Source organism: Trachurus trachurus (genome assembly GCF_905171665.1).
Source record: "Trachurus trachurus genome assembly, chromosome: 16".
Lineage (NCBI taxonomy): Eukaryota > Metazoa > Chordata > Actinopteri > Carangiformes > Carangidae > Trachurus > Trachurus trachurus.
In genome coordinates, this window is record NC_139902.1 from 381123 (window position 1) to 408474 (window position 27352).

Genomic DNA, 27352 nt, shown 5'->3' on the forward strand with positions numbered 1-27352 from the left:
GGTAAAGCTTTGTCTTGTTTTCCTACCTAACAGCTACCTGCCAATGGGACAGGAGATGGAAATGAGCCATATGGCTATAATCTCATTCATATTTTCATTATAAATGTCCATTAGCACTGTCCCATTACTTAAATACAACTGAAAGAAAACTGAAACTTAGAGACAGCCAACTGTTATCTGTGATTTTAGAGTAACACTGGTTGCATACTTTCTACTTGCAGGTGGATGAGGAGCCAGATCCCATCTCTCTGGGCGTATGTGGGGTGGGCCAACCACCGCAGGGCCTAAAGAGGAAGGCTGAGACCCCGCTAGGATCTCCTCCAGAACCAGGACAGGTTCTGCAGCAGCAGGAGGATGATGCAAGAGGAGCGCGCTTCAAGATCAAGGTAAAAGACTAATGATCCGGCTTGTACATCAGTCAGTGTTATCCTGCTTCTTCAAAGTCATTCCTGCTTTTATTCTGGAATTTCAGATCTCGGTTTTGTTTTTTTCCCACATTACATTATTTTAAGTGGTGTTCAGGTCATTTTCATTGTGACTGATGTGTTATTCTGGTCTATTGCAGTTAAACCCCATGGAAGATGAAGATATTGATATGGAGACTGTTCATGACAGTCAGGCCTTCATTCATCATCACCTCAACCTATTAGAGAGACCCTCTACTCCAGGTAAAAACACACAACACTGCACTTTTTGACCAATCAAAAGTGTGGCATATTCTCTTCAATCTGGTAGAATCTGATATTGGTACTGCTAAAACATTTTTATTGGGCTTTTTATTTTGCTGTCCATCCAAAAAAGCACTGTGAAACCAAGCCAAAGTGCAGTATCTGCACCAAAACCAAGGCAAAAGTGCAGTATCTGCCATAAAACGGTCAAAATCTGTCACAAATGATGTCATAAAACGGTCCAAATTGGTCAGAAAGACAAACTATAAAATACATTTAATTCAGTCCACCTTAATCTAATCAATTATAGACTTGGTAGTTATTCATAATTTGATGCTTAAAGGGACAACGAGGAGTTTCTCCATCGGCAGAACGGAAAATTCCGCGACAATAAAAAAGTATCACGTTAATGTGGATGAATCTACGTTACCACTTGTTAATGGGCCCATTTTCGATAAATATATGGTTTTGTCTCTATGGTTATTTTGTTATTATTAGTGGTGGTGGAAATGCTGGTCGAGCCGACCAGCGTTTCTTTACTTTCGGTTTTGTGGCGAGTCATGAGAATAACGCAGCTGAATCACCGTTTATGGTGGGAACTACGACGGTATGTGATCGTCTTCCAACCTCTGACTTTAATTCTTGATGAATGAAAACATGAGTCTGTCTTGCGCCGGTCAAAGAATTTCACGGTGCACGGAGGCTCATAAATGTAGTGTGAAAACGCTTTGCTTTTCCAAAACTCCTCGTTGTCCCTTTAAACCTGACAATGAAAAAAACAAAAAGCTGTTTTTTCTCAGTTTGGCATTTTTACAGATTCTGCACTTTTGCCTTTGTAGGGCAGAAATGTAGCCATGAGCAGGTGAGACCGGCTCCTGATCTGTGTCTTGTTTCAGGAAAAGAGCCAGCGCTGGTGGAGCAGGCCATGCTCTCCCTGCCCGCCACGCCAGCACCATCCTTTTCTAAGGAGACCACCTCTTCATCCTCCAAACACGGCAACGAGCACAGCCACCACCATCACCACCACCACCACGAGCACAAGAAGAAGAAGAAGAAGCACAAGCACAAACACAAGCACAAGCACAAACACGAGAGCAAGGATAAGGAGAAGGAAAGAGAGAAGGACAACTTGCACGCTTACAGCAACAGCCCCGCCAGCGGCAGGTCACTACGCTCCCCGTCTCTGTCCGACTAAACATCTGGACACATGTGACGTGGATACATCACTCTCACAGTTGACAGTAGAAGAGAAAATATGCAATGTACCAAATAATCATGACAAATTCAGCAGAAATGCTAAGAGAAAACATGGAGAGTAAACCTACAGGGGTATCCTCGTATCCACACACACACACACACACACACACACACACACACACACACACACACACACACACACACACACACACACACACACACACACACACACACACACACACACACACACACACACACACACACACACACACACAACCTGCTGGAGTTGACGGATGCTGGTTTCATGCCCCAGGAACCACACGCTTCTCTCCCCACACTTTGGACCCCCGTCTCTGCTGCAGAGCCACTAATGTGGTTCGTGGCTTCTGAGAGGAACCAGGATCCATTGTGGTGTGGACTGAAGCGTCCTGGTCTGGACTCTGACTCCAGTGTCTTTAACATTCTTGATGATATTTCCCTAAACTAAACAAATGTATTTCGCTGTACAATTAAAACAACTAATACTGGTGTGATGTTTAATACCCTCTGTTTTCCATCTGCCACCATTGATCAGAGAAGATCTTGCATTTACAAACGTGTTAACTCCAGCAGCGAGCAAGGCGTTCATGGCCACGTTTACTCTGGCTCTGGTTCTCAGGGTTAATGAAGTGGTTTCTTTAAACAATGGAAAGGACATGAAGAATTCAGTGTTCACCATGTACATAAACAGACCGGGATCAAACCTGGTTATTCTGTTGTTTAAAAAAAACATGTTTCTGATGTAAAAAGCCTTCAGATCTCATCTGTTTTGTTTTCTAAATAGTACTGTCAGCATTTCATCCTATTCATTACAAAGGAGCACGGTTGTTATTTCCCCTGTTGGCATCTCATTAACTCATTTTAGGAACCTCGGCTTTGTATTTTGTAATCTGCCTAAGATTTGTTGAACTGTTTTTTTAATAAATTGGATTACAAAAATAATTTTAACTAATGTGTCCTTCAAGTGCTATCTCACAGTTATATCATTTAAACATAACTGACTTCAAGCCAGACTTATCAATATGATTAATAAAATAACAGATAACAATTATTATCAAGTCAGTGATTGGAGCATGAAGCCCGGAAAATTCAGATCAATTATGGCCAATTAGCTTCGTATTTCATCCAACGTGTCTGATATTTGAGGCTGGCAGATTCCATCACTGTTGGACTGAATGTGGCTGCTGAGGTAAGAACACCTCCTCCAGCCTCCTCCCCCTCCTCCCCCTCCTCCCCTCTTTTAAACTGTCCTCCTCTCCGGTGGTCCTCCGCTTTCGGGCTCAGCATCAGTCGCTCTCCCACCTCCAGCACTGAGGAACATGTTGCTGCACAAACCGGTACGGTAAGAGTCCGTGTCTACACGTTTCAGCTGCGGCTCGAAATCCTCGCGTAATTACGCCTTTAACCACGTATATAGTTTTTCACTTAGTGGTATTCGTGGCTACGGAGATGAGATGTTCGTTATGTTCTTTGCATTTTTCTTCGGACAACATGTTTCTCTTTCTGTCATCAGCACATGCAAAACGGTCGGATCGTCAAGTCTATGTGGCGAACGATTTGTCAAACTAACTGTTGTGCGGATGCGGGTGGTCCTTGGTCCTTATTCACTGTGAATAAGCACCGCGCCAGTCCTGACAGCTCAGCTCAGCTCACCCAGCAGAGACTGCAACACCATGAATCTGGGCTTTGTTCGAGTCCACAAGTTATGGCTGAAATGTTCAACAAGCTTAGAAAATATACACCAGACTGAATCTGAAATTGTACAACTTGTGACAGCTTGTTTTCTTTACTATAAAGCAAACGTTGCATTTAGGAAGATGTGACACAAACCAAAATCATCAAGTTTCTTCTCTGAATAGAGTAAAGGAAAAGTTCAGAGAGTTTTTAGTCCAACAACTGTCTCTTGTTTGTGTTGAGGAATGGAGGAAAAAACACATGAGGCTCCAGAGCCAGCAGTTCCAGACGTGTCTGTCTCTAATGCCCTCTGTGTTGTTGTTGTTGTTGTTGCCTCAGTTCATGTGGATCCTGTCAGTCCTGTGTGGGGCTGATGTGTGTGTGGGATTCATCTACGACCGGCCCAGACGCTCCGGAGAGGACGGGACGTCAGCCAGGACAGAGTGTGAGTACACACTTCTTGTTTGGAAACAGAGACAGTGTCTCTGAACTGCTTGACCCTGAGCCGGCAAACACTCGGAGCTGAGGTAGCCTTGAACATGACACCTGTGAAAGTAGCAAAGAGCTCAGGCCACAGAAAAACACACACAGGCTGTATTCAAAGGAGCTGGTCCTGTCCCATCTGTGTTCAGACACCAGATCAGTTTACTGTTTACTGAGGTGTGCTTCTTGGTATCATGATCACATCCCTGTTCTCTTCCTGTTCCAGTTGTATTTTGTGGACAGAGTTAGCTTTTGCTCGCTGAATTCCAGAGAGTTAGGACAGCTTCTTTCCAGACACTGTGACACCGACAAACTCACTGCCTCATTAACTGAACCCTCTGCCTCTTTACTGCTGCTGCTGTGGTCAAAATTAATGTCATTCTCTTTATGTGAAAGCATGTTTTAGAATGACAGTAAATGGACCTTGACCTTGACCTTGACCTGATACACCCCACAATAGCTGTGTCATCTGAGTATCTCTGGATGTGGCAAGACACTACAGGCAAAAACACTGCTTTTTCATGCACTGATCAATATGAGATTTTGGGCTATTTTTCTTCCTTAACATGGTTTCTTTCAGAATAGTGGAAAGAAATGGTAGAAAATCCACATTAAAGCAGAAGTAAGCGGAATATTTGTGTTAATATAAGTCTTAAATAGTTCTATCTTCCGACAGCAATCACTTCTATAGAGTGTTTGGTCTGAAACACGGGTCTGTCAGTCACTCTGCTCTGCTCTGAGCCGAGGAGAAAACTTTCCTTGTATCCTACAACCTTTATCCAATGAGGAGAGAGAACGGCATAAAGGGGCGGTCCTCTCTGTGTGTGCAGCCAAGGGATGCGCGTGAATGTGGTGACGTAGGGACGAGGGCGGGGACTGCTAACTCCATCTGCTGACAGGAAGTTAGCCAAAACCACCGGATCACTTACTTCTGCTTTAAGGTTTTAATTTTACTCTACTTTTTTACTTTATTTTCTCTTCCGTCAATATATTTCTCCAAAATTCTCCAAAAGTTAAAGCAGAAGTAAGTGGTCCGGTCGTTTTCGCTAATGCTGCGTTCCAGGCAGGCTTTTGAAATCGTAAATTACAGCTTCAAGTCACAACTTACGACTTTGTAGCGTTCCAGGCAACCCACTCGTGTTTTTCCGACCTGTTTTACCGGTGAAAGTCACTATAACGGCCACTCGTAACTTCCGACCGGTGAACTCGTACCAGATCGAACTGGTACCACTTCACGGTCGGAAAAATACGAGTTTCCTTGAACGCACCATAACAGTCCTCGTCCCTACGTCGCCACATTCACGGCGTCCCTTGGCTGCACACACAGCCCTGCATGCCGTTCTCTCTCCTCATTGGATAAAAACTGTAGGATACGATAAATGTTTTCTCCTCGGCTCAGAGCAGAGCAGAGGGACTGAGAGACCCGTGTTTCAGACCAAACACTCTATGTAAGTGATTGCTGTCGGAAGATATAACTATTTAAGACTTATATTAACACAAATATATCACTTACTTCTGCTTTAACATGCGTTCTGTGACATACTGAAACCATGCCTGTTGTTGACATTTACTCCATATCCAAAACCAATCAAAAAGTACGGTTTACATTAACAATCTATGGAATTTTACAATACAAGTCTTTAAAGGCCGTTTTCTCAAAATGAGTTCTTCCTCAGACTCTGAGCTAGAAATGTCCACTTCAGCAGCATTTACACACAAACCTTCTAGTTTTATTCCTGTCTATTCTGAATGTTTTTACAGAGGGGTTTGTTGATATATCATTCACAGCCTGATTTATACAACTTTTTTATTTATTTATTTTTTTTACAGTATTTTCTCATTTACGTACATAGTGATAAATAGAGATATCCCAAATCTTCCTCTGTAAAAACCTTTGACTCTAATATGTCAACAAAATAAAACAATTCTGGCTTTATTCATTGTTCAGATTTCGGTTCTGGAAATGTATGCAAATTAGCTCATATTTAAAGCTATAGTGCGTAACTTCTACGTGTCTGTAAATATCCATTTCACCCAAGCCACTACAAGAGATGATACAATGCTGATTAAGTCATTCGGCTCCTCTAACACCTCGTGGTATATTTCAGTATTTGTTCTTTTTGTTGTACAGTCCCTGCTGAGGTTAATGTAGTCTGTGGTGCACTCAACCACTGTGTCAGGGTCAGTATCCTCACTGTTATCTTTTCCCCTGTGACTTCAGCAGCACATTCAGATCTGTGCACTTCAAGTAGCATAAATGTATCATATTGATGTTGTTGTCAAGCTCTGTTTTAGTGGTTTAGAATATTTGGCTGCTTTCTTGTTAGCTGTCCAACGAGTCATTTCTGTAACTTTATTTTGAGGCCCAGTAGGTCAGGATTGGAATCAGGCCTGTATGTTTGATTTCAGCTTCACCCCTCCTACCTGTCTTACTTTTACCAACAGCAGAGAGTGGACAGGCACAGAGGGGAGAGTCCTGAGAAAAAACTAACTGTCTCACTAATTGTTTTTTTTCTTCTTTTTTTAAGTAATTGGATATCTTGATTTTTGACTTCATTACTTTTACTTCAACCCCTTGGCTATCACTAGCTTATTGTGGTTTGGTTGTAGCCGCTTCAGCTGCCTGAGCTAGCTGGAGTCATTCTACTGTGGGTTTTATGCTTGATGAGGACCGTGTGTTTCTCCAGAAAGCAAACAAAAAAAAAACTTACTGTACCTTTAAGTAGGATATTCAACAGCTTTAGGATGAGCTGTGGAAGAAGGAGCTTCATTGACAAAACTAGAGCACTGTCATCTCCTTGCTGTCTGGAGCCAGTGGATTACACTTCACCCAGGTCAGATGACACTGCACTTTGCTTGACCCTTTTTTACACTGACCTCCATAATTGTGGGAGATTGGATTGCTGGTAGTATTCACTTAGCCAGTGCAACCACTCACTGTTTCCCTGGTGCCACAGCCCTGACCGTTTTAGAAGAACTCTGTGGACTGCTGCACTTGCTCCCACCCTTCATTAACCGAGTGCTAAGCCATGCTGGTCAGCTGTCCAAGGCGATTATTTTTTTTAGCTTTCTGAAAACGAATCTGTTTTCATCAGTGGTTCCCTCCTAACACTGTCCCATGTAGTCTCAACACCTGGCTTCTATCCACATGCAGAGTGGACAACCTTGGTTTTAGCGATAGTTTTAATCTGTTTTGGAATCATTCCTCCCTCTTCAGCAGTGATGGTCTCCATCCATCAGCACTTTGGTCCACTGTGGGTTTTTGAAGTGCTTTATAAATAAAGTTGGTATGGTATGGTATCCATCGGTTAGATAGCAGCTTGTGATGTACTTCCCATACAACCCCATGCAGAGCCTCCCTACTGTTTCTCCAGCCAGCCCTTCCTCTACCTTCTCCACTTGTCAATACATCCCAGGCCCCCGTCTCATTCCAGTCACTTCCCCAGCTCCAGTAGCATTCGGCCTGCCAACAAACATTTTAACATTAATGATTTTGGTTCTAGCATCAAATTTCACTTTCAATCACTTACATTGGTGATTTTCTAACCTTACTCAACATTGGGCTCCTCAGACCTCGGCCTTCCATCTATCCCCTGGTCTAACTTCAAAACAAAAGGTGACTGACTTTCTAGCTGCAATCCTCTGGAAACTTCTTCACCCTCTTAAAGGAATAGTTCACCCAAAATTGAAATGTATTGTATTGAAGACGAACCAGGGTCTGTCCTCTTCCCAGTTCGTCAAATTTGGACGAACTGGGAAGAGGAGCTTCCGCTACAAACAAGCTTGAAAAATAGACTTATTTAATTTTTTTCGGGACAATTTCGCATTTCGGAGCTTCAATACAAGACGGACATTACATACGAGCAGCATGGAGGTATCTGGATGTTTTTTGGTGTGTCTTTTTGTTACGAAGACAGTTGGTATCCATTTGCAACCGTTATATGGACATGCACTGCTACGCCGAGACCCCCTGTAACTCAGAGAAGCCACGGAGGACTCTGAAACTTCTCCCAGCCCTTAGTCCACATGAGGGGGAGTAGATAATGAGTGAAATTTCAATTTTGGGTGAACTATCCCTTTAAGACTCTGCTTCATAGACAGCCAGGCATTTGGATAATCCTTTCTTTTTTGTTTACCCCTGAGCTTTGTGTTTAGGTCTTTTCTTTCTCCTAACACACTCCTTGTTTGATATGTCTGTGGTCCTGCTCCTACAGTATGCTCTTACATTCAACCCTTTAACTTCAGACCATTTCATATGGTTTAAGATCATGCTACATGCTACCCACCTCTGCATGCACATCCTTCCAGCAGGACTTTTGTCACTCTAAACACTTGTTGTAACTTTTATTGTTTTGCTATATATATGTATCTCAGTATTTTTTATTTGTTGTTATTGCATCTTGTATTACATCCCATTTTCTGGTTCTGCATTTGTGAAGTTGTGACATTCTGAGTCTGTGTAAAAATTGCACATGGATTCCACAACTCTTGTTGTTGATCATACCTCAGTCTTACCCTGCCTGGTTGGTCCACTCTGACTATCATCACACATAGCTACCAGTAGAGGAGTGTATCATTCCATGCTGCTGTGGCCGTGTTTGTTTCAGTGCTAACAACAATTGTATTGATACCACCAACAATAAGTGATAAAGAAAAAGGAACACAGGGAAAACAACAACATGATTCACTGGACAGAAGTGAAGAGGTGATGTGCTGCCCCCTATAGATGTGGAGCTAATAGAATGATTTTACACATTAACCATTTGATCACTTCTGACTAATATTCTGGATTTGACCTTAACCCTCCTCTGTCCTTCTGGGTCAATCTGTTCCCTTCCTCCATCCTTCCTTCTTCCCTTCCTTTCTCCTTTCCTTCTTTCCACAATCCTTTTTTCCCCTTCCTTCTTTCCTTCCTTCCCCCCTTCTTTCCTTCCCTTCATCCTTACTTCTTCTTCCTTGCTCGATTGACCTGATCTGTTCCCTATCCCTCCATCTTTCTTTTCTTTCCTTCATTTTTCCCTTCCTTCTTTGCCTTCTTCCTTCCCTCTTCTTCCTTCCTTAACCGAATCTGTTCCCTCCCTTCATCTTTCTTTCCCTCCTTTTCCCCGTCCTTCTTTCCTCCCATCTTTCCCTTTGTCCTTCCTTCCTTCCTTCCTTCCCTGACCCAGGAGGACAACAGGAAGGTTAAGAGAACTTCTTATACTTGGTGTCCTACAGACCTACAATCCCTAGCCTCGTAAACCAGCCTCTCACGGAAGTGCATTTCATTTCATTCCGAGGGAGAGTCTGGCCTCATCCCCATTCTAAGCGCTTGGACTGAAACCCTCAGAAGGCCGAGCCAATCAGCGTCGCCCGCTGTGATTGACACAGCACGTTGGCCAATCAGGAACCGACTGGTGCAACGCCCCGTCACTACACCAACTTGCTGATTGGCTGAATGGGGTTGTCTGTCAACGCTACTACCAAAGATATTAAACTGTCTCCCGCCCAGCTCCCGCCCACCCCAACGCTTAGAGGGGGGATGAGGCCAGACTCTCCCGAGAAATGAAATGAAATGCATTTCCGCGAGAGGCTGGTTTACGAGGCTATAAAATCCCAGTTTAAAAAAGCAAAAAATGTCAACATCACCATCCCATCCTCATGCTGCTGTTTGTTTCAGTGCTATAAATAAATGCACATATGAATGATAAATATCGTAGCACAGTCTTACACATCCCACCTTTAAAAACATGTGTTAAGTAAAGCTAATGAAAAAAAAGCAGTCACACCCTTCAATTTAGTTGCCAGAGTGGCTCAGGACAGGCACTGTGAAGTGTGTTTTGGACGGACGTTAATGTACCTTGGCCAAGTGTAGGTAGTGGTACAACTACACTTCCAACAGACACACACATACACATACACATACACTCACTCATAAAGACACAAAATACGTTATTTGAGCAGGAGTACATGTCGGAGCACTGTGTGAATCAGACACAGGGACATTACACCAGGATGGCCTCTCCGATCAGAACCAGGCTTCCTCCAAAGGAATTTTATTTGCCAGCTTGTTTTCTATATGAAGTGTCTGCCAGTGCATATGAAATGAGCGAACGGAGACGCCGCGGACAATGGGTCTCTGTGACCCTGCGGGGTTGCACGTCGAGGAGCAGCGCGCGTGTTTTTGAGGAGAGAGAGTGTGTTTGTGTTGCTTTACCTTGAGTCAATATTAAGAGAGCGTTGGAGCTCATTTTCTGCCCTGATTCTGAAACCGTGTCAGCACAAGACGCAGGAGCTTTTTGCCATGTGTTGCTGTCAGCTGTCTCTTGTTTCAAGTCATGCAACAGACACTGGAAATGTAACATTGCGTGACTCTTCTATTCATCAGAAAAGTCACCATGAATCCAGAACAAGGTTACAAACATCATTTCAAAAATAGTTACACAATTCAGTATTCAGTATAACTCTGAATTGTAGAACAACTTTAGAACCAAAATACAAAATATAGTTAAACCCAACAGGCTGACTCTATCTAAGGCAACTAACTATGTGTGAATGTTTATGGCCGGTTCATGTGCAATAATCAGTCAGGGTGCAATCATGTACGTAAGCATGCTCAGTCTGGTGAAAGTAAATCTAGCCCGAGCATGTGTAATTATGTTTTTTTCAATTAATCATGTCGGTCATAGCTACATAGATATATATTTTATATAATTCAGCGAACCATGTCAATTGCAACTTACTGTATATATATTTTTTTATAATTCAACGAATAATGTCAAGCACAACTGTATAGATTTATATTTTTATATTTAAAATGAATCATGTCAAGTTCAACTGTATAGATTTATATTTTTATATTTAAAGTGAATCATATCAATTGCAACTGTATATATATATATATATATATATATATATATATATATATATATATTTATATTGGAAAACAAAGAAAAACACGCACTCTCCAACAAAACTCTCAGGAACAAACTACTGTAAAGAGATGCACGGCCAAAAGATACATTTTGGCCGTGCATCCGGTGTATTTACTGTGGGTACTCTAGCACTCACTGTCCATTAATATGCATTGTCCTGACCAAATAAACAAATAAAGTAAGTAACCTAAAGGTCAGAAAATAGAAGGCACATTTTTGTCACAGCAGGCAAACACAGGTATAAACAAAACAGTGACTGATGGCTGAGTTCCTGCTGCCTCACTGAGACACCTGACTGCTGTGCAGGAGAAATAAAGAAAAGTGTAACACCTCAGTTACTTCATGTAGTGTTGTATCTGGATCAGTCAATCAATCAATACCTTTATTGTCACTACACGGCTGTGCAATGAAATTGTGAAATTGTGTGTTTCTCTGTGGCATAGACATGAACAGAAAGGAGACAGCAAACAGACACCACACCATAACAACAATAAAAAAAGAAACCTAGATATGTAAAAAAAAAAAAAAAAAAAGAAAAAGAAAGAAAAATACACACACAAACACATACACACACAGTAGCTACTGTAGGTCTCAATGCATGCGCTGCATTTGAAGAAGCGATGAGACTGTTCCATTTCAAAGGCTCTTTTAAATGCTGCACAGAAATGTGTCCTTCATTTCCCGGGTGATGAATGATCCAACATGTGGAAAACACAGCAGTGCTTAATCACTGTGTCTGTATGTACGTGCACTGAACACCACTGATCGCAAAGTCTGAATAATGAGACGGAGATGACTTCCTGTTCAGCAGCCACTGAACCAATCTGTACATAGTAGCCTATGTCTGCCCTTAGATGTCACCTATTGAGACACAGCTTGTAGATCCATGTCCGTGGGTTGTTTCACTGATGGTCAGCAGTCTAAATGGGTGACGAGAACAATGTTGTGTGTTTGGTCTGTCTTTTACAGTATATTTGAAGTTAGTGCAGCCAGATTCTCCTCATGAACTCTGAGCTTACCCTCAGGACAGTTCTCTGGGTTGAGGGGAGATTATGTTTGACTCTTTTACTGCATCCTGTGTCTGGCTCACATGTTCATGAACATCTAAACATGATACTAAGTTCAGCTCATGTCCTTTCACACTAATTATTAGCAGGGCCGTTGTATTGGGGAGAAAGGTGATGTGTCATTATGTATCTACTTGTTGTTTGTTTTATGTTATGCTAAACTTTGTTTTTATGTTTCTTTTATGCACACGTATGCACAAGTTTAAGACAAATTTCCACCGCTATGTGCAGGGGACAATAAAGGTTTTCTGAATCTGAATCTAATCCTAGGGGCCAAGTAGGGCCCGAAACAACCCCAGTAATCTAATCTTTGTATGACTGATTTATTCTGCATAAGACCCCGACTAATACTCATAGTAATGCTGCATTAGCATCAAAACAAAGTAGGCTAAATAAAAAATGATAATACATACGTAGTCTAAGAAAAAAAGGGGAAAAGTCAGGGGGCATGGGGCCCACTTTAGTATTCTTTCAGGGGCCCCAGAATTCCTAGCAACAGCATGGGGGGCCCAGAATTCCTAGCAACGGCCCTGATTATTAGTAAACTTTGAGCAAATCTGCATTGGTGTTGTATTCATCACTTAAAATCAGGTCTGCCTGAAATCTGGTGGAGTTTCTGACTGAATCAGATTTAAAAGAGAAAAAAAACCCATCTGGCTCTCTTTTCTTCTTCTTTGGTTCTCAGCTCGCTCTGCGTCTCCATACGTGCCGACATCCGGCTCCTGTAGGAACAGGTGTTTTGAGCTGCATGAGTTGGAGCCACCAAACTGTCGCTGTGACAACCTGTGTAAGACCTACAACAGCTGCTGCTGGGACTTTGACCAGCTCTGCCTCAGGACAGGTGCTCCTTTATCATCATCATCATCCTCACCGTCCTCTGATCTGTCTTTAATAATGTGTTTAGTGAATGACCTTGAACAAAGTTCTAACTTCAGCTTTGACTCTTTCACAGCTGCTGCTGTTTTTAAAAAGAGAATGGGCTTAAATACCAAACCTTCATCTTTTGGGCTCCAATAGACTAAAACTGAGGCTTTGCTTTTGGTCAGAGTCAGAGTTATTGCCTCTGATTTGAAGAACTTTACCTCCTTTAACGTGACTTGACTCCCTCTTGGTTCTTGCCTTACACAGAAGGGGGCTATGAGTGTAGTAAGGATCGGTGTGGGGAGACTCGAAATGACCAGCATGCCTGTCACTGCTCTGATGACTGTCTGACCAGAGGAGACTGCTGCACCAACTACAAGACACTGTGTAAAGGTTTGTCACTTTAACATGCCTAATATTAATAAATCCAACAGTTATATAGAGTTATAGCCCTGACTGACTGACATAGAGCATGCTGTTATTATATATACAGTATATATATATATATATATATATATATATATATATATATATTTTTTTTTTATTAAAGGGATACGCCAGCATTTTTTTTTTCGTGTCTTGCCTCACTCCTGAGTCCATGACCAGCAGATAGACACCATCCTTTCGACTGTGCGTGCAGTAACAAGGGAGATAGAGCCGTATCGCCGTAATTAGCTTAGCTCAAACACTGGAAGTGTATAGGTAGTGTTACTGTGACTGCCTTCATCAACCCCTGCTAACATTTCCATATTCCGCACATTCTGTGACAAACTGTAAACTGTTTTCTTGTCTGTAACAACATCTATTGCACGTCTGTCCGTCCTGGGTGAGGGATCCCTCCTCTGTTGCTCACCCTGAGGTTTCTCCTGTTTTTCCCTGTTAAAAGGGTTTCCATGGAGTTTTTCCTCAGTCGATGTGAGGGTCTAAGGACAGAGGATGTTGTTACGATGCCATGTAAAGCCCTTTGAGACAAACTGTTTGTAAAAACGGGCTATACAAATAAAATTGCCTTGCCTTGCCTTGCCTTGTTAACCTGCCTCCACCTAAAGTCATCAGAGAAACTCTTCAGCAACTCTAAACGGAAACCGGCAGGCCGATCTTCGTCTCAGAGCTGACAGAACTCTCCGGTAAGGCATCTTGAGCGGTCAAATGCCGCTAACGGGACGAGATCGGTCAAAACGGAGGGTTCAAGCAAAGACGGTTTATTTTGGTTCAAGCTAGCTACATCGAGGGTAGGTTAGCTTCCTATTTCAAAGTAAAAGTACAAATTCTATCGTCATGGTTTTCTGTATGTGAAGGGCAACGGGTGTTTTATTTTGTGAAAGTAACTGGAAGTGCGTTGGTCACAACGGCTAGCTTAAGTAGCGCCGGATTTGTCCGAACAAAATTGTAAACAGCTGGTATTTAGACAAATTAACGACACTGCTGATCTAAACGGCTACTTTCTCACCTAAAGTTATGTGGATAAAGTGATATATTTACAGAGTTTAGAGCTAAAATGAAATCAGCTTCTGACTGCTGGTAGGAGGCAGGCTAACACTACCTATACACTTCCAGCGTTTGAGCTAAGCTAATTACGGGCGATACGGCTCTATCTCCCTCGTTACTGCACGCACAGTCGAAAGGATGGTGTCTATCTGCGTGTCATGGACTCAGGAGTGAGGCAAGACACGAAAAAAAAATGTTGGCGTATCCCTTTAAATCTCCCTCTGACTGTTGTTGAAGGAGACAGTTCGTGGCTGCAGGATGAGTGTGAGGAGATCAAGAGCCCTGAATGTCCAGCTGGGTATGTTACAGTGATAATGTTAAGATACATTTCCCCTCTGAAAGGCTGAGTTGTAGAGTTCTATCAGTGACTGCAGCTTGCCTCCCCCCTCAGACCTTTTCTGTCTGACTCATATTTAAATGATTTGTTGAGGATTCAACTTCATTTCAACATTTTGGTTTCCTGATGTGACTTTGTGCGTTTGCAGGTTTGTGCGTCCGCCACTCATAATTCTGTCAGTGGATGGATTCAGAGCTTCTTATGTGAAGAGAGGAAACACTGTCATACCCAACATCAACAAACTCAGTAAGGCTACAGTGTGAACTTAGAGATTTGTATTATCATGTGGAGCACTGTGGTGTCAGTCGTACTGTAGGTGCCTGAGTCATTTGTTCTGTTGTGTTCTCATTTTCAGGAACATGTGGAACTCATGCTCCGTACATGAGACCTGTTTATCCCTCCAAAACCTTCCCCAACCTCTACTCACTGGCTACAGTAAGGCTCCATTATCCATTAAAGCTAATGTCTTGATGTGGTCCCAGTATGAAATTATCATCAATCACAATTATATTGTTGTTATTTATTTATTTTTTGTTTGTTTCAGTTCTTTTCTTTTCTTTTTTTTTGTTGTTGAAAGTTTTACTTGTCAGTGTACAGTGAGTGAAGTAGTGAAACAGGGGCCAGACAACATTATCGCAACATCCAATATTATTGAATATTGGCCCAAGCGTGAAGGTGCCATGTGCCAAAAGCATTCTGGGCTCCACAGGAAGGAGGTTTACTGAGCTCTGTCTTTAACCTTCAAACTCTTTGTTGATAAACCCTGAAATGGGAAACTCTGGGTTGACAGAAGTGGGACCCAGTCAGTTGAATGAACAGTATGTTGGTGTAGTTCCCTCAGTATCCAGGGACATTGAGCTTTTGCAGATGATGCTTTTCCCCAAAGGCAAAGCACCATCCCAAATCCCAACAAGAGGCGCACAGCAGCACTGTCTTACTTGGACTAGGACTTTAGCTTGTGAAAACAAAAATACAACAAGCTAGCCAGTCAGGCCATTGTGGATCGTGGCAGCAGCCGGGTGCCATCAGATACCATCAAACAAACAAATTCCTAATCTCAGCCTGCCACTTGCTCAGATGGAAAGCCCTTGCATCTGGGTAATGCAAGCGACAACTGCAGCTGGCTACAGAACACGACTGGAATGTCGGATTCTGATTTATATCCTAATGCGACCAAACAAACTGAGAGCTGGGCGGTCCTCTTCCATATTTATATATTCAAAGCTCAGCTATGAAATCAGGTGAGAGCTGTGTTTTATATCCACAGCTTGAGACTGGACATCTGGCAGTCAGAAGAATTCATTGGTAGTCACAGGCAGGATCAAACTACACCTCCCCTGTTGAAGCTATAATACAGAACGGAAACACTGATCAATTCAAGAAGATCAAAGAAGTTAGATGTAGGCAGCTACACAACATTGAAATATAATGACCATGCATGAGGAGTCATATCCACTTCATTGTCCAGAGGGAATGAAACTGGAGTTCAAAGAGTTCAAATGTGGTCAGTGTTCTACATGAAACTAATGGAGGTGTTATGGTGCGTTCCAGGCAACCCGTAACTCGCGTTTTTCCGACCTGTTCCTATGGTTACCCGTTGGAACGTACAGTCAAACTCGTAACTTCCCACCTGTGAACTCGTACTAGATCGATGTAGCTACTCACTGTTCCCAGTTGTAACTCGTAACTTGCCTGGAACGCTACAAACTGGTAACTGGTGACTTGAAGTCGTGACTTACAGGTTGAAAAGCCTGAACGCACCATTAGACCCTGTCACCTGATGTCATAACCATCAGGTACCAGGTACAATGATATTTGAATAAATAAAAATGAAGCTTCAATCTCTGGAATTATAAAAATAGTGATTTTCATTTTTTCTTTCCAGGGGTTATACCCAGAGTCTCATGGGATCATTGGTAACTCCATGTATGACCCGGTGTTTGACGCAACCTTCACCCTGAGGAGCAGAGAGAAGCTAAATCATCGGTGGTGGGGAGGACAACCGGTCAGTCCTGACTCCTCCTCTCCTCTCCTCTCCTCTCCTCTCCTCTCCTCTCCATCTGTGCTTCGTCAACACAGTGACGTTAATCTGTCAGGTCACAGATCAGACACCAGATCTTTTCCTTTGAAGGCAGCTGCAAAGAGACCAGCAGGGCCCAGATCTAACAAACCCAGTCTGATAGGCTTTATCATCTATTGATTAATGACAGATGCTGATATGTTATTAATAAAAACTGGGTTAGGAACACTCAGTTCTGTCAGGGCAACAGGTCTGATGTTACATTTTTTCCGAATTGCTGAAACACTAAGTTCCTCTGGTGCCTGAAGCCAGTTATCTAATCACTCACTCTTTTGGTGAAACCATAAACAATTATCAGCAGTTAGTCTCATGTCACATTTTTGCAAAACTAAAAACAGTTTATCTTTCAGTTTCAGCTGTTGTTGAGCTGTGAATATGTTTTTTAGAAAATATAAAATACCATTTTTCTGTTCAGCTCTATGCTCTGAGCAACATGGTTTCCATTCTTCTCTTTAGTGTTTAAATAAATGAGCTGTGGTGCTTTTCTCTTGATTGGCTTGTGTATGATCTGAAAACAGAGTTTGATTTTGAGGACAGATAAAATAGTCTTGAGGTGCCTGTTGGTTTTGCAAGAAGAGTCAAAGATTTGGTGAAAAAAGTTTGACTATTGAATTTGTGTAAACCACTTTGAGAAAAGCAGAGAAGGTTTCAGGAAACATCTGAGTGATTGTGAAAAACTGTAGATAACATCACATGTAAGATGTATAGACATATAATTAGAAGAAGAGGAACAAGCATGGACTGCACTTGAATAAGTCACACGTGCACTTGTGTTGCCATGGCAGCGGCGCAAGGCGCTTGCCAGCATACTCTGCCAGCCGGTGCAGATATTAAATTCACCGTGCTGTGTGTGTGGAGCAGCCACATCTTACATGTAAACCACAGCATGTTGAGCCACAGGCTGTGATCCAGCCTGGAGACGTTTGAAGTTAATCACACTGTTGAAACTGTTCAGCTGTCACATGTTTTCTAGCCTCAGGTTTGGCCGACTCCTTTGGTCTGTCCTCAGAACAAACTGCTTTCACTCTGTTCATGTAGAGACACATCCAGCGTACCAACGTTAACACCAGTGTTATCGTAAATATTAAACATGTTCAATATTTACGATTGTCGGCCCCGACAATCGTGACCGTTTGGATCAAAAGTCGGCATGTGTGTGTGTATGGTGTGTGAACCCGACAATCCTGAGTCACCGTCTCCGCAGAATGTGACGTGAAATTGAATGTAACCAATAAAGAAGCAGCTGACTGCAGCTGCAGCACACGTAGCAAAACAAACCAGTGTGGCCAAAGACGGTTTATATCTTTGGTGTGGCTAACGGCTCCATGGCTACCAAAGACGGTTTAATAGAGTATCTTTGATGGCATGGCTACCATCAACAGAGTACGTCAGATCACTTTGATCACGCAAGATTTCTGACGTGTTACTGTACGTCAATTTTAAATAGCTTTATTGGCATGAGAAGGCAGTGCTTATATTGACAAAGCATATCACAATAGAATATTAATACAAATAAACAGATGAATAAGTGGCAGAACATTAACAATAAAATATAAACAACTTAACAATTGAGGCGTGGTCATGATCTTTATGTATCATTAATTATAATCAATTTGTTTGGGACTCGAAACAAAAATCTTAAGACTTGGACTTGGGACTTGAGAGCAAAGACTTGAGACTCTGCTTGGCAACATAGGGACTTTCTCCCATCTCTGGTATTTGTAGAGTTGGTTCCTTGTGTTAAGAACAAAGACGTACGTATGTATCAGTAATAAGTTAATGAGCTTAGAGTTCTGTATCAGCTCACTGAGCCAGAGCCTCCAGCTCAGGACCAACTTCACCTGGATTTACCTGCCAGCTCCAGTTTCTTCCTCAGTAAAACAAGCAACACAAAGAGCTTTGGTTCAACTCTGTGCTGCATTTGGGCCTATACACCTGCTTTACCATACCACCTGGAATAACCTTAAAATGTGATTCTCTGTCCTTCTCACACACGTCTAATGAGCTACGACAGAGGAATAAAACTTTGCTTTATTTCCTAGATCTGGATCACGGCGCTCAAACAGGGACTTAAGGCTGCCACCTTCTTCTGGCCTATGTAAGTGCTCACACACGCACTCACACACGTCGATCTCATTCTTTCTGTCACCTGTGACTGTAGGTGAGGGTTGATCTTCACCAGAACAGTCCAGTACAATCTGCATTACTGCAGACACCACACAGACCTACGTATCTGTCAGTCTTCAACTCAGTCTGCAAACTGTGTGATGGAGGTAATGGAGGTCACATTCCTGTTGTGCTCTGGCTGCCTCACACGGGGGCACCAAAATGTTGTGATTTAACACACTATAAATAAATTATTATTATTAAGAGGGTTATTGGTTATCAAATTAGTAAAATATCAATACCAAAATATTAATAATTACTATAAAAAATTTAATGGGATTTAATTTGAACAAATCCTCCTCGGGGCACCAGACAGCCAATGTACCAAAGTCAGTCTCATAAGGGTGTGCTAACTATTAATATAGAACCTTGTTTAATGATTAAGTTAATAATTATTAACAAAATAACATTATCAATAGCTGCAAAGTTGAAGGATTTAGAAGTTCTACTGCGTAGAGGTTGGCATACTCACTATTGTACAATAGACGAGCAAAGTTTCAAGGAAGTTTATTGGACAATTCTGGAAAATGGAATAACAAAACATGAAACTAAGACAAGCTACATACACTATGTACACGTGTGTGTGTGTGTGTGTGTGTGTGTGTGTGTGTGTGTGTATGTGTGTGTGTACGTGTTGGTGAAAGTGTATGACTATGTGTGTGTGTGACCATGTGTCTGGCCTCAGACAAAGGAAAAGATGGAGGATAGTTGCTCTGTCCTGAGACAAAGGGAGTTACAACCAAATGGCCTCCAAGACCAACTACATGTGATGTGGGGGAGGTGAACAAAGGTGTTTTCTTTGTTCAACACTCAAATCACTAATTCAACATATAGGTTAACCGATCATTAGGCTATAGGTGACAACAGCAAAGCTCAAGTATTTAAACTGATTTCAATCACTACATACATTGGCATAGTTGAGGTATTCTATGCTTAGTCAAGGTGCAAGGTAATCCTAACTAGGCCCAGTTACTTACCAAGTCACATGAAGGTGAGAAGATCCGGTGCTGATGGGGATTCCTGTGGTTGCAGGTTTTGCTGGTCCTGTTGCAGCAGTCAAGTCCAGTGATTGTGTCTTTGTCCAGTGAACTACAGCCGTCCTGGCTGTGTATAGGTTAAGTTTGAGGAGAGTCCTTGGTTCTCCTTGTAGAGTGGGTTGGTTGCTCTGCTTGGCGTTGTGGCTCCGTTCCTTGTTGACTCAACTAGCAGACCTTGTGTCGTGCTAGTTGGTTCTTGTTCTTGAATCCGTTGGTAGGCACTCGCGTCGCTGGTTTGTTCCAGCGGAGGTCTCTGCCTTGTGCAGGCCTCATGGAGGTTGGAGAGCTGTAGCAGGAGCTCCAGGTGAGGAGCTGAGAGGAGCAGCAGCTCCTTCTGAGAACCACCGAGAAGAGAGAGAAGCAGGGTACTTCTCCTCTTATATGGCCTGTGACCTCACAGGTCCTGGGTCATACACTGACCAATGAAGGTGAGGAGTGGAGATCCCACACATAGGTGTGAAAAGGTGAAGGAAGAAGTGGCAATACTATTTGTCAATTTTAGGGATGTCACGATTACTTGTTTTCACAATTAATCGTGGTATTAAACGCCATAATTAATTGATTGTAATACCGTCACTTTCCGAAAAGAGATTATGTTGGAACTATAGCTGCAGATGTACGCCAAAGTAAAGGTAAACATTAGAGATGCACAGATAGGCAATTATTTCATCTGCAACCGCATCACAAAAGTCGTCATCCACTCGCCATTCACCCGTTGTATATCTAATATACATATATATATATATATATATATATATATATATATATATATATATATATATATATATATATATGTATATATTTTTCCTAATTGGTTCAACCGCCACCCGCCCGAATCTAATTAAAATATATTTTTTCGTCATGTCATCCGCCCGACCCGCGGTTTATCCGCGGACTCCGCGGATGTGCCCGCAAACCGCGCATCTCTAGTAAATGCACAGATACTGGTCCATTTATCTAAAGTAACACTGAACTGGTTAAATGTTAGCTTGTCATTTGTATTGTAAAAAAATGATTGATGGGACCACAGAAGATCATTATCAACTATCTAGTTTAAATATGCATTCCTGCAGATGTATTGACTCTAAATAATTCAGAAGTCATCAGAATGTGTTCCTGATGCTCACCTAGATTCTGTGGAACACAAAGGAAGCCACACTGATCAGCACAGAGGAGGCTGGAAGTGAGCAGCACCGAGCTGTTTTTACAGCAATTTGTGTAAATGAGCCTGTTTAAAATACGCAGGATTCCTCTGCGAGTGGGGGTCATACACATGCCACTCCATGGACCCCCATGGGCCAGAGTGTGGTTAACACTGCTGTTCTTGCACTTGGCACAGACAGAGGTGTGTGAGGAATAAAGGAAAAAAATGAGTGTGTGTGGGACAGAGAGAGTGGAAGTGTGTGTGCTGACGTTTGTGTTCTCCCCAGAAGATCAACACATCCCCTAGTGTGCTGCTGCAGCTACACAGTGGGGACAGACATGGTAATGGGGACCAGGGATTGGTGGATGGATGGAAAGGCTGAACTGAGAGAGAACAGTGTGACCACACCTCCTTGTTCCCCCATGCCCCCCCCCCCCCCCCCCCACCCCCCCCCCACCACCGCGCTGCGCGGCAACGTGATGGTTGGCAGCTGTGGCTGTATGACGGCCAGCAGCCTGGTTGGTGGCCTCATCTCCACACAGGCCGCCTTTGACGTTCAGACACTTTAAACAGTGAGGAGGCTTCAAATGTGTTTTACTTCACAACCCTCAACTTTATGAGGCTCTCATACAGTTAAAGGAGCAGTCTGGAGTTTAATGGTTTAATGGACGAGAACAGTGGAGCAGGAGCAGGAGCAGGAGCAGTCTGCAAAAACTCAAAATCTTTCCAAGAATATTTGTCTTATTTCTTGTCAAAATGTCTCAATTTTAGTCAAAAATAATCTCTTTCCACTTTAAATAAGACTCATCTCCTAAAAATTAACTTGTTTTTAGATCATTTTCACTTGTTTCAAACTAATTTTTAATTGAAATAAGTAGAAAAATCTGCCAGTGAAAGCAAGTTTTTTATGCTTGTAATAAGAAAGAAAATTTTTTTCTACTTATTTAAAGTGGAACATTTTCTTGAAAAAAGTAAAAAGTATCTAAAAACAAGCTGCTTTTTAATGTGATGAGTATAATTAGATTTATTTTGACTAGAAATGACATTTTGACTAGAAATAAGACAAATATTCTTGGTACGATTTTGAATTTTTGCAGTGTGTAAACACTCTGTTGTGTTTGGCTTGCCTGTCACCTGCAGCTGTTACATTACCCTCCACTGTGTGTCTGCCTGATTTTCCAGTGCCATCCCATTGGAGCGGAGGATACTGACCATACTGCAGTGGCTCCACCTCCCTGAAGGAGAGAGGTGAGTTCAGCTTCACATGTTTTCTCTGCTCCACTTTTGTCTTTTATCTTCCTGTTTCCTGTGAGTTTTTCCTCAGTGGATGTGAGGGTCTAAGGACAGAGGATGTTGTTGGTAAAAATGGGCTATAATAAACTTGGCCCAGAACAAAAACAGAGCTCAAAGCAACAAAAATATTCAACCCAGCTCTGTTTCTTGTCTGACCCAGTTTGTGACTGTACTCTGTCATACATGTCGTCTTCAACATCAGGCCTGACATGTCTATTTACTCACTATCTGCTATTGGGGGTCAGTAGCTTCCACAAATGAAGTGGTTAAAGGTCCAGTGTGTAAAATGTGGGTAAAACCGTGATATCTAGAGTTCAGATTCTAAATTGCAGCGCTCACTTGCTCGCACTCACCCCTCCCGTCGGCAAAGTGACAGTGGCCTCCGAGGACCAAAAGACTTGTTTACCACGACTGGGAGTATTTCAGGAGCATGGAGCGATGAGGTGAAGATCTAAACCATGTTACCATATGTCGGCTGTTTCCTCTTTATTCTTTCCTTTCGCCTTCTTTTTTAATTTTATTTTTATAGTGATTATACACTTATACTTCACTTTACACACTGGACCTTTAATACTTGATCATATGAGTATGAACCTGAACAAGGAGAGAGAAGCAGTCAGAGAGATATTGTTACAACACAAGAACAACAGCTCATCAGATGTTTGAAATGGAGTTATTTTCTTGTATTCTCAGTCAGATAAAAAAAAAAAAAACGTAATATCAGTTATGTGTCATGTGTCCTGTTTCAGGCCGTATGTCTACGCCATGCACTCTGAGCAACCAGACACATATGGACACAAAATGGGGCCCATGAGCATAGAAGTGAGTCCAGTGTACCCACTGTGTGTGTGTGTGTCTACAGTGTGTTTGTGTATCTGCTGCTTAGTGATGCTACATTTAAAGCCATGAACAGTTTCTGTTTCTCAGTGAATTTCATTCAAAGTGCAGGAAAAGAAAAGAAATCCTAAATCAGATCAGTATTTGCTGATTTCTGACTCCCTCTGTGGTCTCCAGCTGAACAACCCTCTGAGGATCATCGACAGAATAGTTGGTCAGCTGATGGACGGACTGAAGCAGATGAAGCTGCACCGCTGTGTCAACATCATCCTGGTGGGAGATCATGGTACAGACACACACCAGCACAAACACACACTGCTACAGAAGGTCATATCCTCACTCAACAAAGAACTGCTCCTCTGAAACAACTTACTGTGTGTTGTCAGGTATGGAGGAGGCTCACTGTGACCGCACCGAGTACCTCAGCAACTACATGACCAATGTTGATGACTTCATCCTAGTCCCAGGGGCCCTGGGGAGAATACGTTCTAGATACCCCAACAACCCTAAATGTGAGAGAGTCGCTCATACTCTTTTCCTATCTGTTTCTTTTTCTGTTTTCACTCTTGTTTGAAGGGATAGTTCAACATTTTGGCAAACTGGCCCATTGCCATAATCCCTATAGTCATAGCAGTAGGTTTGTTACCTTTAATTGTCGGTGCAAGCTATTTTTAGAACGGCGGAGCAGAGTCGTGAGCTGCTCAGAGCTACACTACGGAGGCTGATGGGATTTCTTGGTTTCTCTCATCAAACTCATCAAATACACAATCCAACAACTCTAAAACGCTCTGGTGGACAAGTTGTGACCTGCACATTCACCACGCTATGAGATAATAACAGAACGTTACCAGACAGAGTTGTTTTAGAGGGAAATTCTTGCAAAACAGCGCGTTGCCTTCAGGGGAAGTCTCTGTATTTACCTCTAAAACAACTCCGTCTCGTAATGTTCCGTTATTATCTTATATGGTGATTGTGCAGGTCACAACTTGTCCACCAGAGCGTTTTGGAGTTGTTGGATTGTGTATTTGATGAGTTTGTTGAGGGAAACCAAGAAATCCCATGAGCCTCCATAGCTTAGCTCTGAGCAGCTCGCGGCTTGGCTTGGCCATTCTTTTTTTTTTTTTTTTACCTTTATTTAACCAGGTAAAGCTTACTGAGATGTAGAATCTCTTTTTCAAAAGCGACCTGGGCAAGAGGCAGCAAAATTAGCTCTAAAAATAGCACACACTGACAAATAAAGGTAATGAACCCACTGCTATGACTATAGGGATTATGGCAATGGGCCAATTTGCCAAAATGTTGAACTATCCCTTTAAGGTTTAGTTTCCCTTTTCACCTTTATTCAATGTTTAAACTACATGACTGGTTGTACGGTATCTCAGGCCACGCGTGATGCTCTGTCCTCTCTCTTATTATATAACTTTATAGATAAAGCAGTAACATGCTTCACTTTTTTTTGTCAATGCAGAGACTTGAAAAAGTGACTGGTACCCCTCTTCGGCAGCTGCTACTGGAACTGTGTTGAAGTTTTTCTCTGTTAAGTTCAGTATGCTTTAGTGTTGTACTTCAGTCAGGTAATAGTTTTCACTTCTAAACTCTATTACCTTCTTTTTCCAGATGACCCCAAAGCTGTTGTTGCAAATCTAACAGTAAGTATCAGGCTTAATGACAAATGAAATATGAATTAAAAACAACTGGAGGATTTTGTGAAATACAATAACAGAGCTGTACTATTGTAGAGCATCACAGGTAGACTTTTATTTGTCTAGGAAGACGTTTTGCCTTTTATCCAAGGGGCTTCATCAGTTCGCAACGCATCAGTCTGACTAGTTCTCACTAGTCCGACACTAGTATGAATGTCCATAGACACAGGTAGACATGTGATACTGGGCTTCTCATAGGACTAATGTTGTGTTTCAGTGTAAGAAAACAGACCAGCACTTTAAGCCGTACCTGAAGCAACACCTGCCCAAGAGACTGCACTACGCAAACAACCGACGGATCGAGGAGATTCACCTGCTGGTGGACAGGAAGTGGCACGTGGCCAGGTACAATGACATCACTACAACAGGAAGTGCGGTTATATATGATGTAAAGGAGCTTTTTAACTTCTGCTATTAACATGTGTTTGATGACTTTGCATTGTGTTCCGGATAGCCCTCCCACTGTGCCAGTGTACTTTCAGATAGAGAGTGAACACTTGCTTGAATCAAATTAGACAGTAATAAGATGTAAAAAGTTGAGATAAGACATAACAGGTCATAGGTTGTGTAAAAATAGACAAATCTGTGTATATAAACTGAGGAAAAAACTGGCTGTCTAAGGATGGTGGTGCAGTCAAAAGCTTCAAACTTCCCGAGGCACTCGTGGCTTAGCAGAGATTTTTTAATAATAAATAAAAAAGACAGCGTGAAACGCGTTGGGTCCTTTTTTATTTATTATTAAAAAATCTCTGCTAAGCCACGAGTGCCTCAGGAAGCTCCTTTTTTTGACTGCACCACCATCCTTAGACAGTCAGTTTTTTCCTCAGTTTATTGTCACTTATTTTCCCTTGAAGAGCACCTTGAGCTATTCTACACATTTTTTTTCCACCTTTTTTCCTTCGGCCTCTGCAGCACTCACCCTCCCCTTCATTTTTTCTACATTGAAATCTGTATATATGAAACACCTACCAAAATTATGCTGCATTTAGAAAAAAGCCCATAATTACTGTACCATACATAAACAATGACATAAATAGACACAATTACATCACAGTCATTGTGATAGACAGCTGTAATTAGAGAAGAAGATTAATTATTATTATTACTAGTAATTGTTTTTTTTTTTTTACTTAACACCGTTTCACATTCTTGCCGAGAAAACCCTCCACCCGTCCAGTGTAGTCAGGATGTGTCCACAGTCCTGTGCAGGATGGTGGTTGTCATAGTTTCAATTCCAATTAGCCACAAACAGTAGGTTATGGAGGCTGCCAACGCATCTGCACAGTCTAACAGTTGTGCTGCTGAAGCAAGCTGAGTCTGGCCTCAGAAAGCTTCAGCTCATGGCCAATCAACATGGCTTTTATATAACTGGCAGATTTACACTCTCCTTTATCAATTCATACACAGATTTGACAAAGATTTGTACAGCAGATCTGAGGCAGAAAACGATCTTCTCAAAATGTGTAAACCTATTTTCCTAGAACATCACATGACAAATGTGACATAATCTTAGTGTTATGCTACTTTTGACAAAAAGGAAGCAAATAAGTAAAATACTGCCAAAGCTTTAAAAGGTGCGAGACGAGGAGGTGTCAGTAATTTAGATTTGTGGCTTCATGTGCTAACAAGCAGCTGCCCTGACCTCAGCTACAGGCCGTGTAGATGTGGCGCTTCCTGCCCACCCCTCACTGAAGCTTTGTACTGCACATCTTGCTTCACTTAAAACACATTTCGTGTCAACATGGGCTGCGATCTCTGCGTCGTTAACACGCGCAGCGCTGAGAGGGTTTAAGCAGAGTGGGCCTCAGCCACACTGCAGCTGCTGAAACATGAATGACTCTGAAATGAGCTCTGACAAGTTTCTGATGTGAAACAGTGAAAAGTCTCGGGCAGCGATCAGTGACACAGTAAATCATGACTAAGTCATCACCAGCAAGAGTGAAAACAAACACTGCTCTGTGTGTGTGTGTGTGTGTGTGTGTGTGTGTGTGTGTGTGTGTGTGTGCGTGTGTGTGTGTGTGTGTGTGCATTTACATGTGCATGACAGTGCAACCTCCATCATACTGTTTTGATGAACCATGGTAGAGCCAGGGGTGTTTCTAGACACTCTGGAGGCCCCAGGCAAGAGGGAACTTGGAGGGCCCCCATCCCCAACCACAAACATTAACTGTTAATGAATCCAAAAATCCCAAACCATTGGTGATTCAATTCTGTATACTATGTCAACCCAGTCTCATATAAAACTTAACTTGGCTATGTTGGTCCAAAATGCAAAACCATAGAGGGTTTACAATAACGGCTCTTAAATTGTATGACTGTTACATTTTTTGTTACTATTTTTTTCCTATTTTTTTGTGTCCAAGT

At 42.2% G+C, this 27352-nt stretch overlaps 2 protein-coding genes across 2 annotated transcripts in view; both read left to right on the plus strand.

Moving 5' to 3' along the window:
- The window catches only part of taf2 (TAF2 RNA polymerase II, TATA box binding protein (TBP)-associated factor), a 31632-nt gene extending 29570 nt beyond the window's left edge, over window positions 1-2062 (plus strand). Inside the window, exons 25-27 of the mRNA XM_083988842.1 lie at window positions 222-386; window positions 566-668; window positions 1565-2062. Coding sequence (XP_083844968.1) covers window positions 222-386; window positions 566-668; window positions 1565-1863 — 567 coding nt within the window. The 3' untranslated portion in view covers window positions 1864-2062. The remainder of the gene's footprint in view (window positions 1-221; window positions 387-565; window positions 669-1564) is intronic.
- A 1130-nt stretch (window positions 2063-3192) lies between these two features.
- The window catches only part of enpp2 (ectonucleotide pyrophosphatase/phosphodiesterase 2), a gene marked incomplete at its 3' end in the record, with an annotated part of 34494 nt that continues 10334 nt past the window's right edge, over window positions 3193-27352 (plus strand). Inside the window, exons 1-15 of the mRNA XM_083990069.1 lie at window positions 3193-3241; window positions 3918-4023; window positions 12728-12883; window positions 13171-13296; window positions 14629-14689; window positions 14877-14974; window positions 15084-15163; window positions 16614-16733; window positions 18851-18906; window positions 22338-22403; window positions 23198-23270; window positions 23463-23571; window positions 23672-23797; window positions 24903-24934; window positions 25206-25333. Coding sequence (XP_083846195.1) covers window positions 3224-3241; window positions 3918-4023; window positions 12728-12883; window positions 13171-13296; window positions 14629-14689; window positions 14877-14974; window positions 15084-15163; window positions 16614-16733; window positions 18851-18906; window positions 22338-22403; window positions 23198-23270; window positions 23463-23571; window positions 23672-23797; window positions 24903-24934; window positions 25206-25333 — 1355 coding nt within the window. The 5' untranslated portion in view covers window positions 3193-3223. The remainder of the gene's footprint in view (window positions 3242-3917; window positions 4024-12727; window positions 12884-13170; window positions 13297-14628; window positions 14690-14876; window positions 14975-15083; window positions 15164-16613; window positions 16734-18850; window positions 18907-22337; window positions 22404-23197; window positions 23271-23462; window positions 23572-23671; window positions 23798-24902; window positions 24935-25205; window positions 25334-27352) is intronic.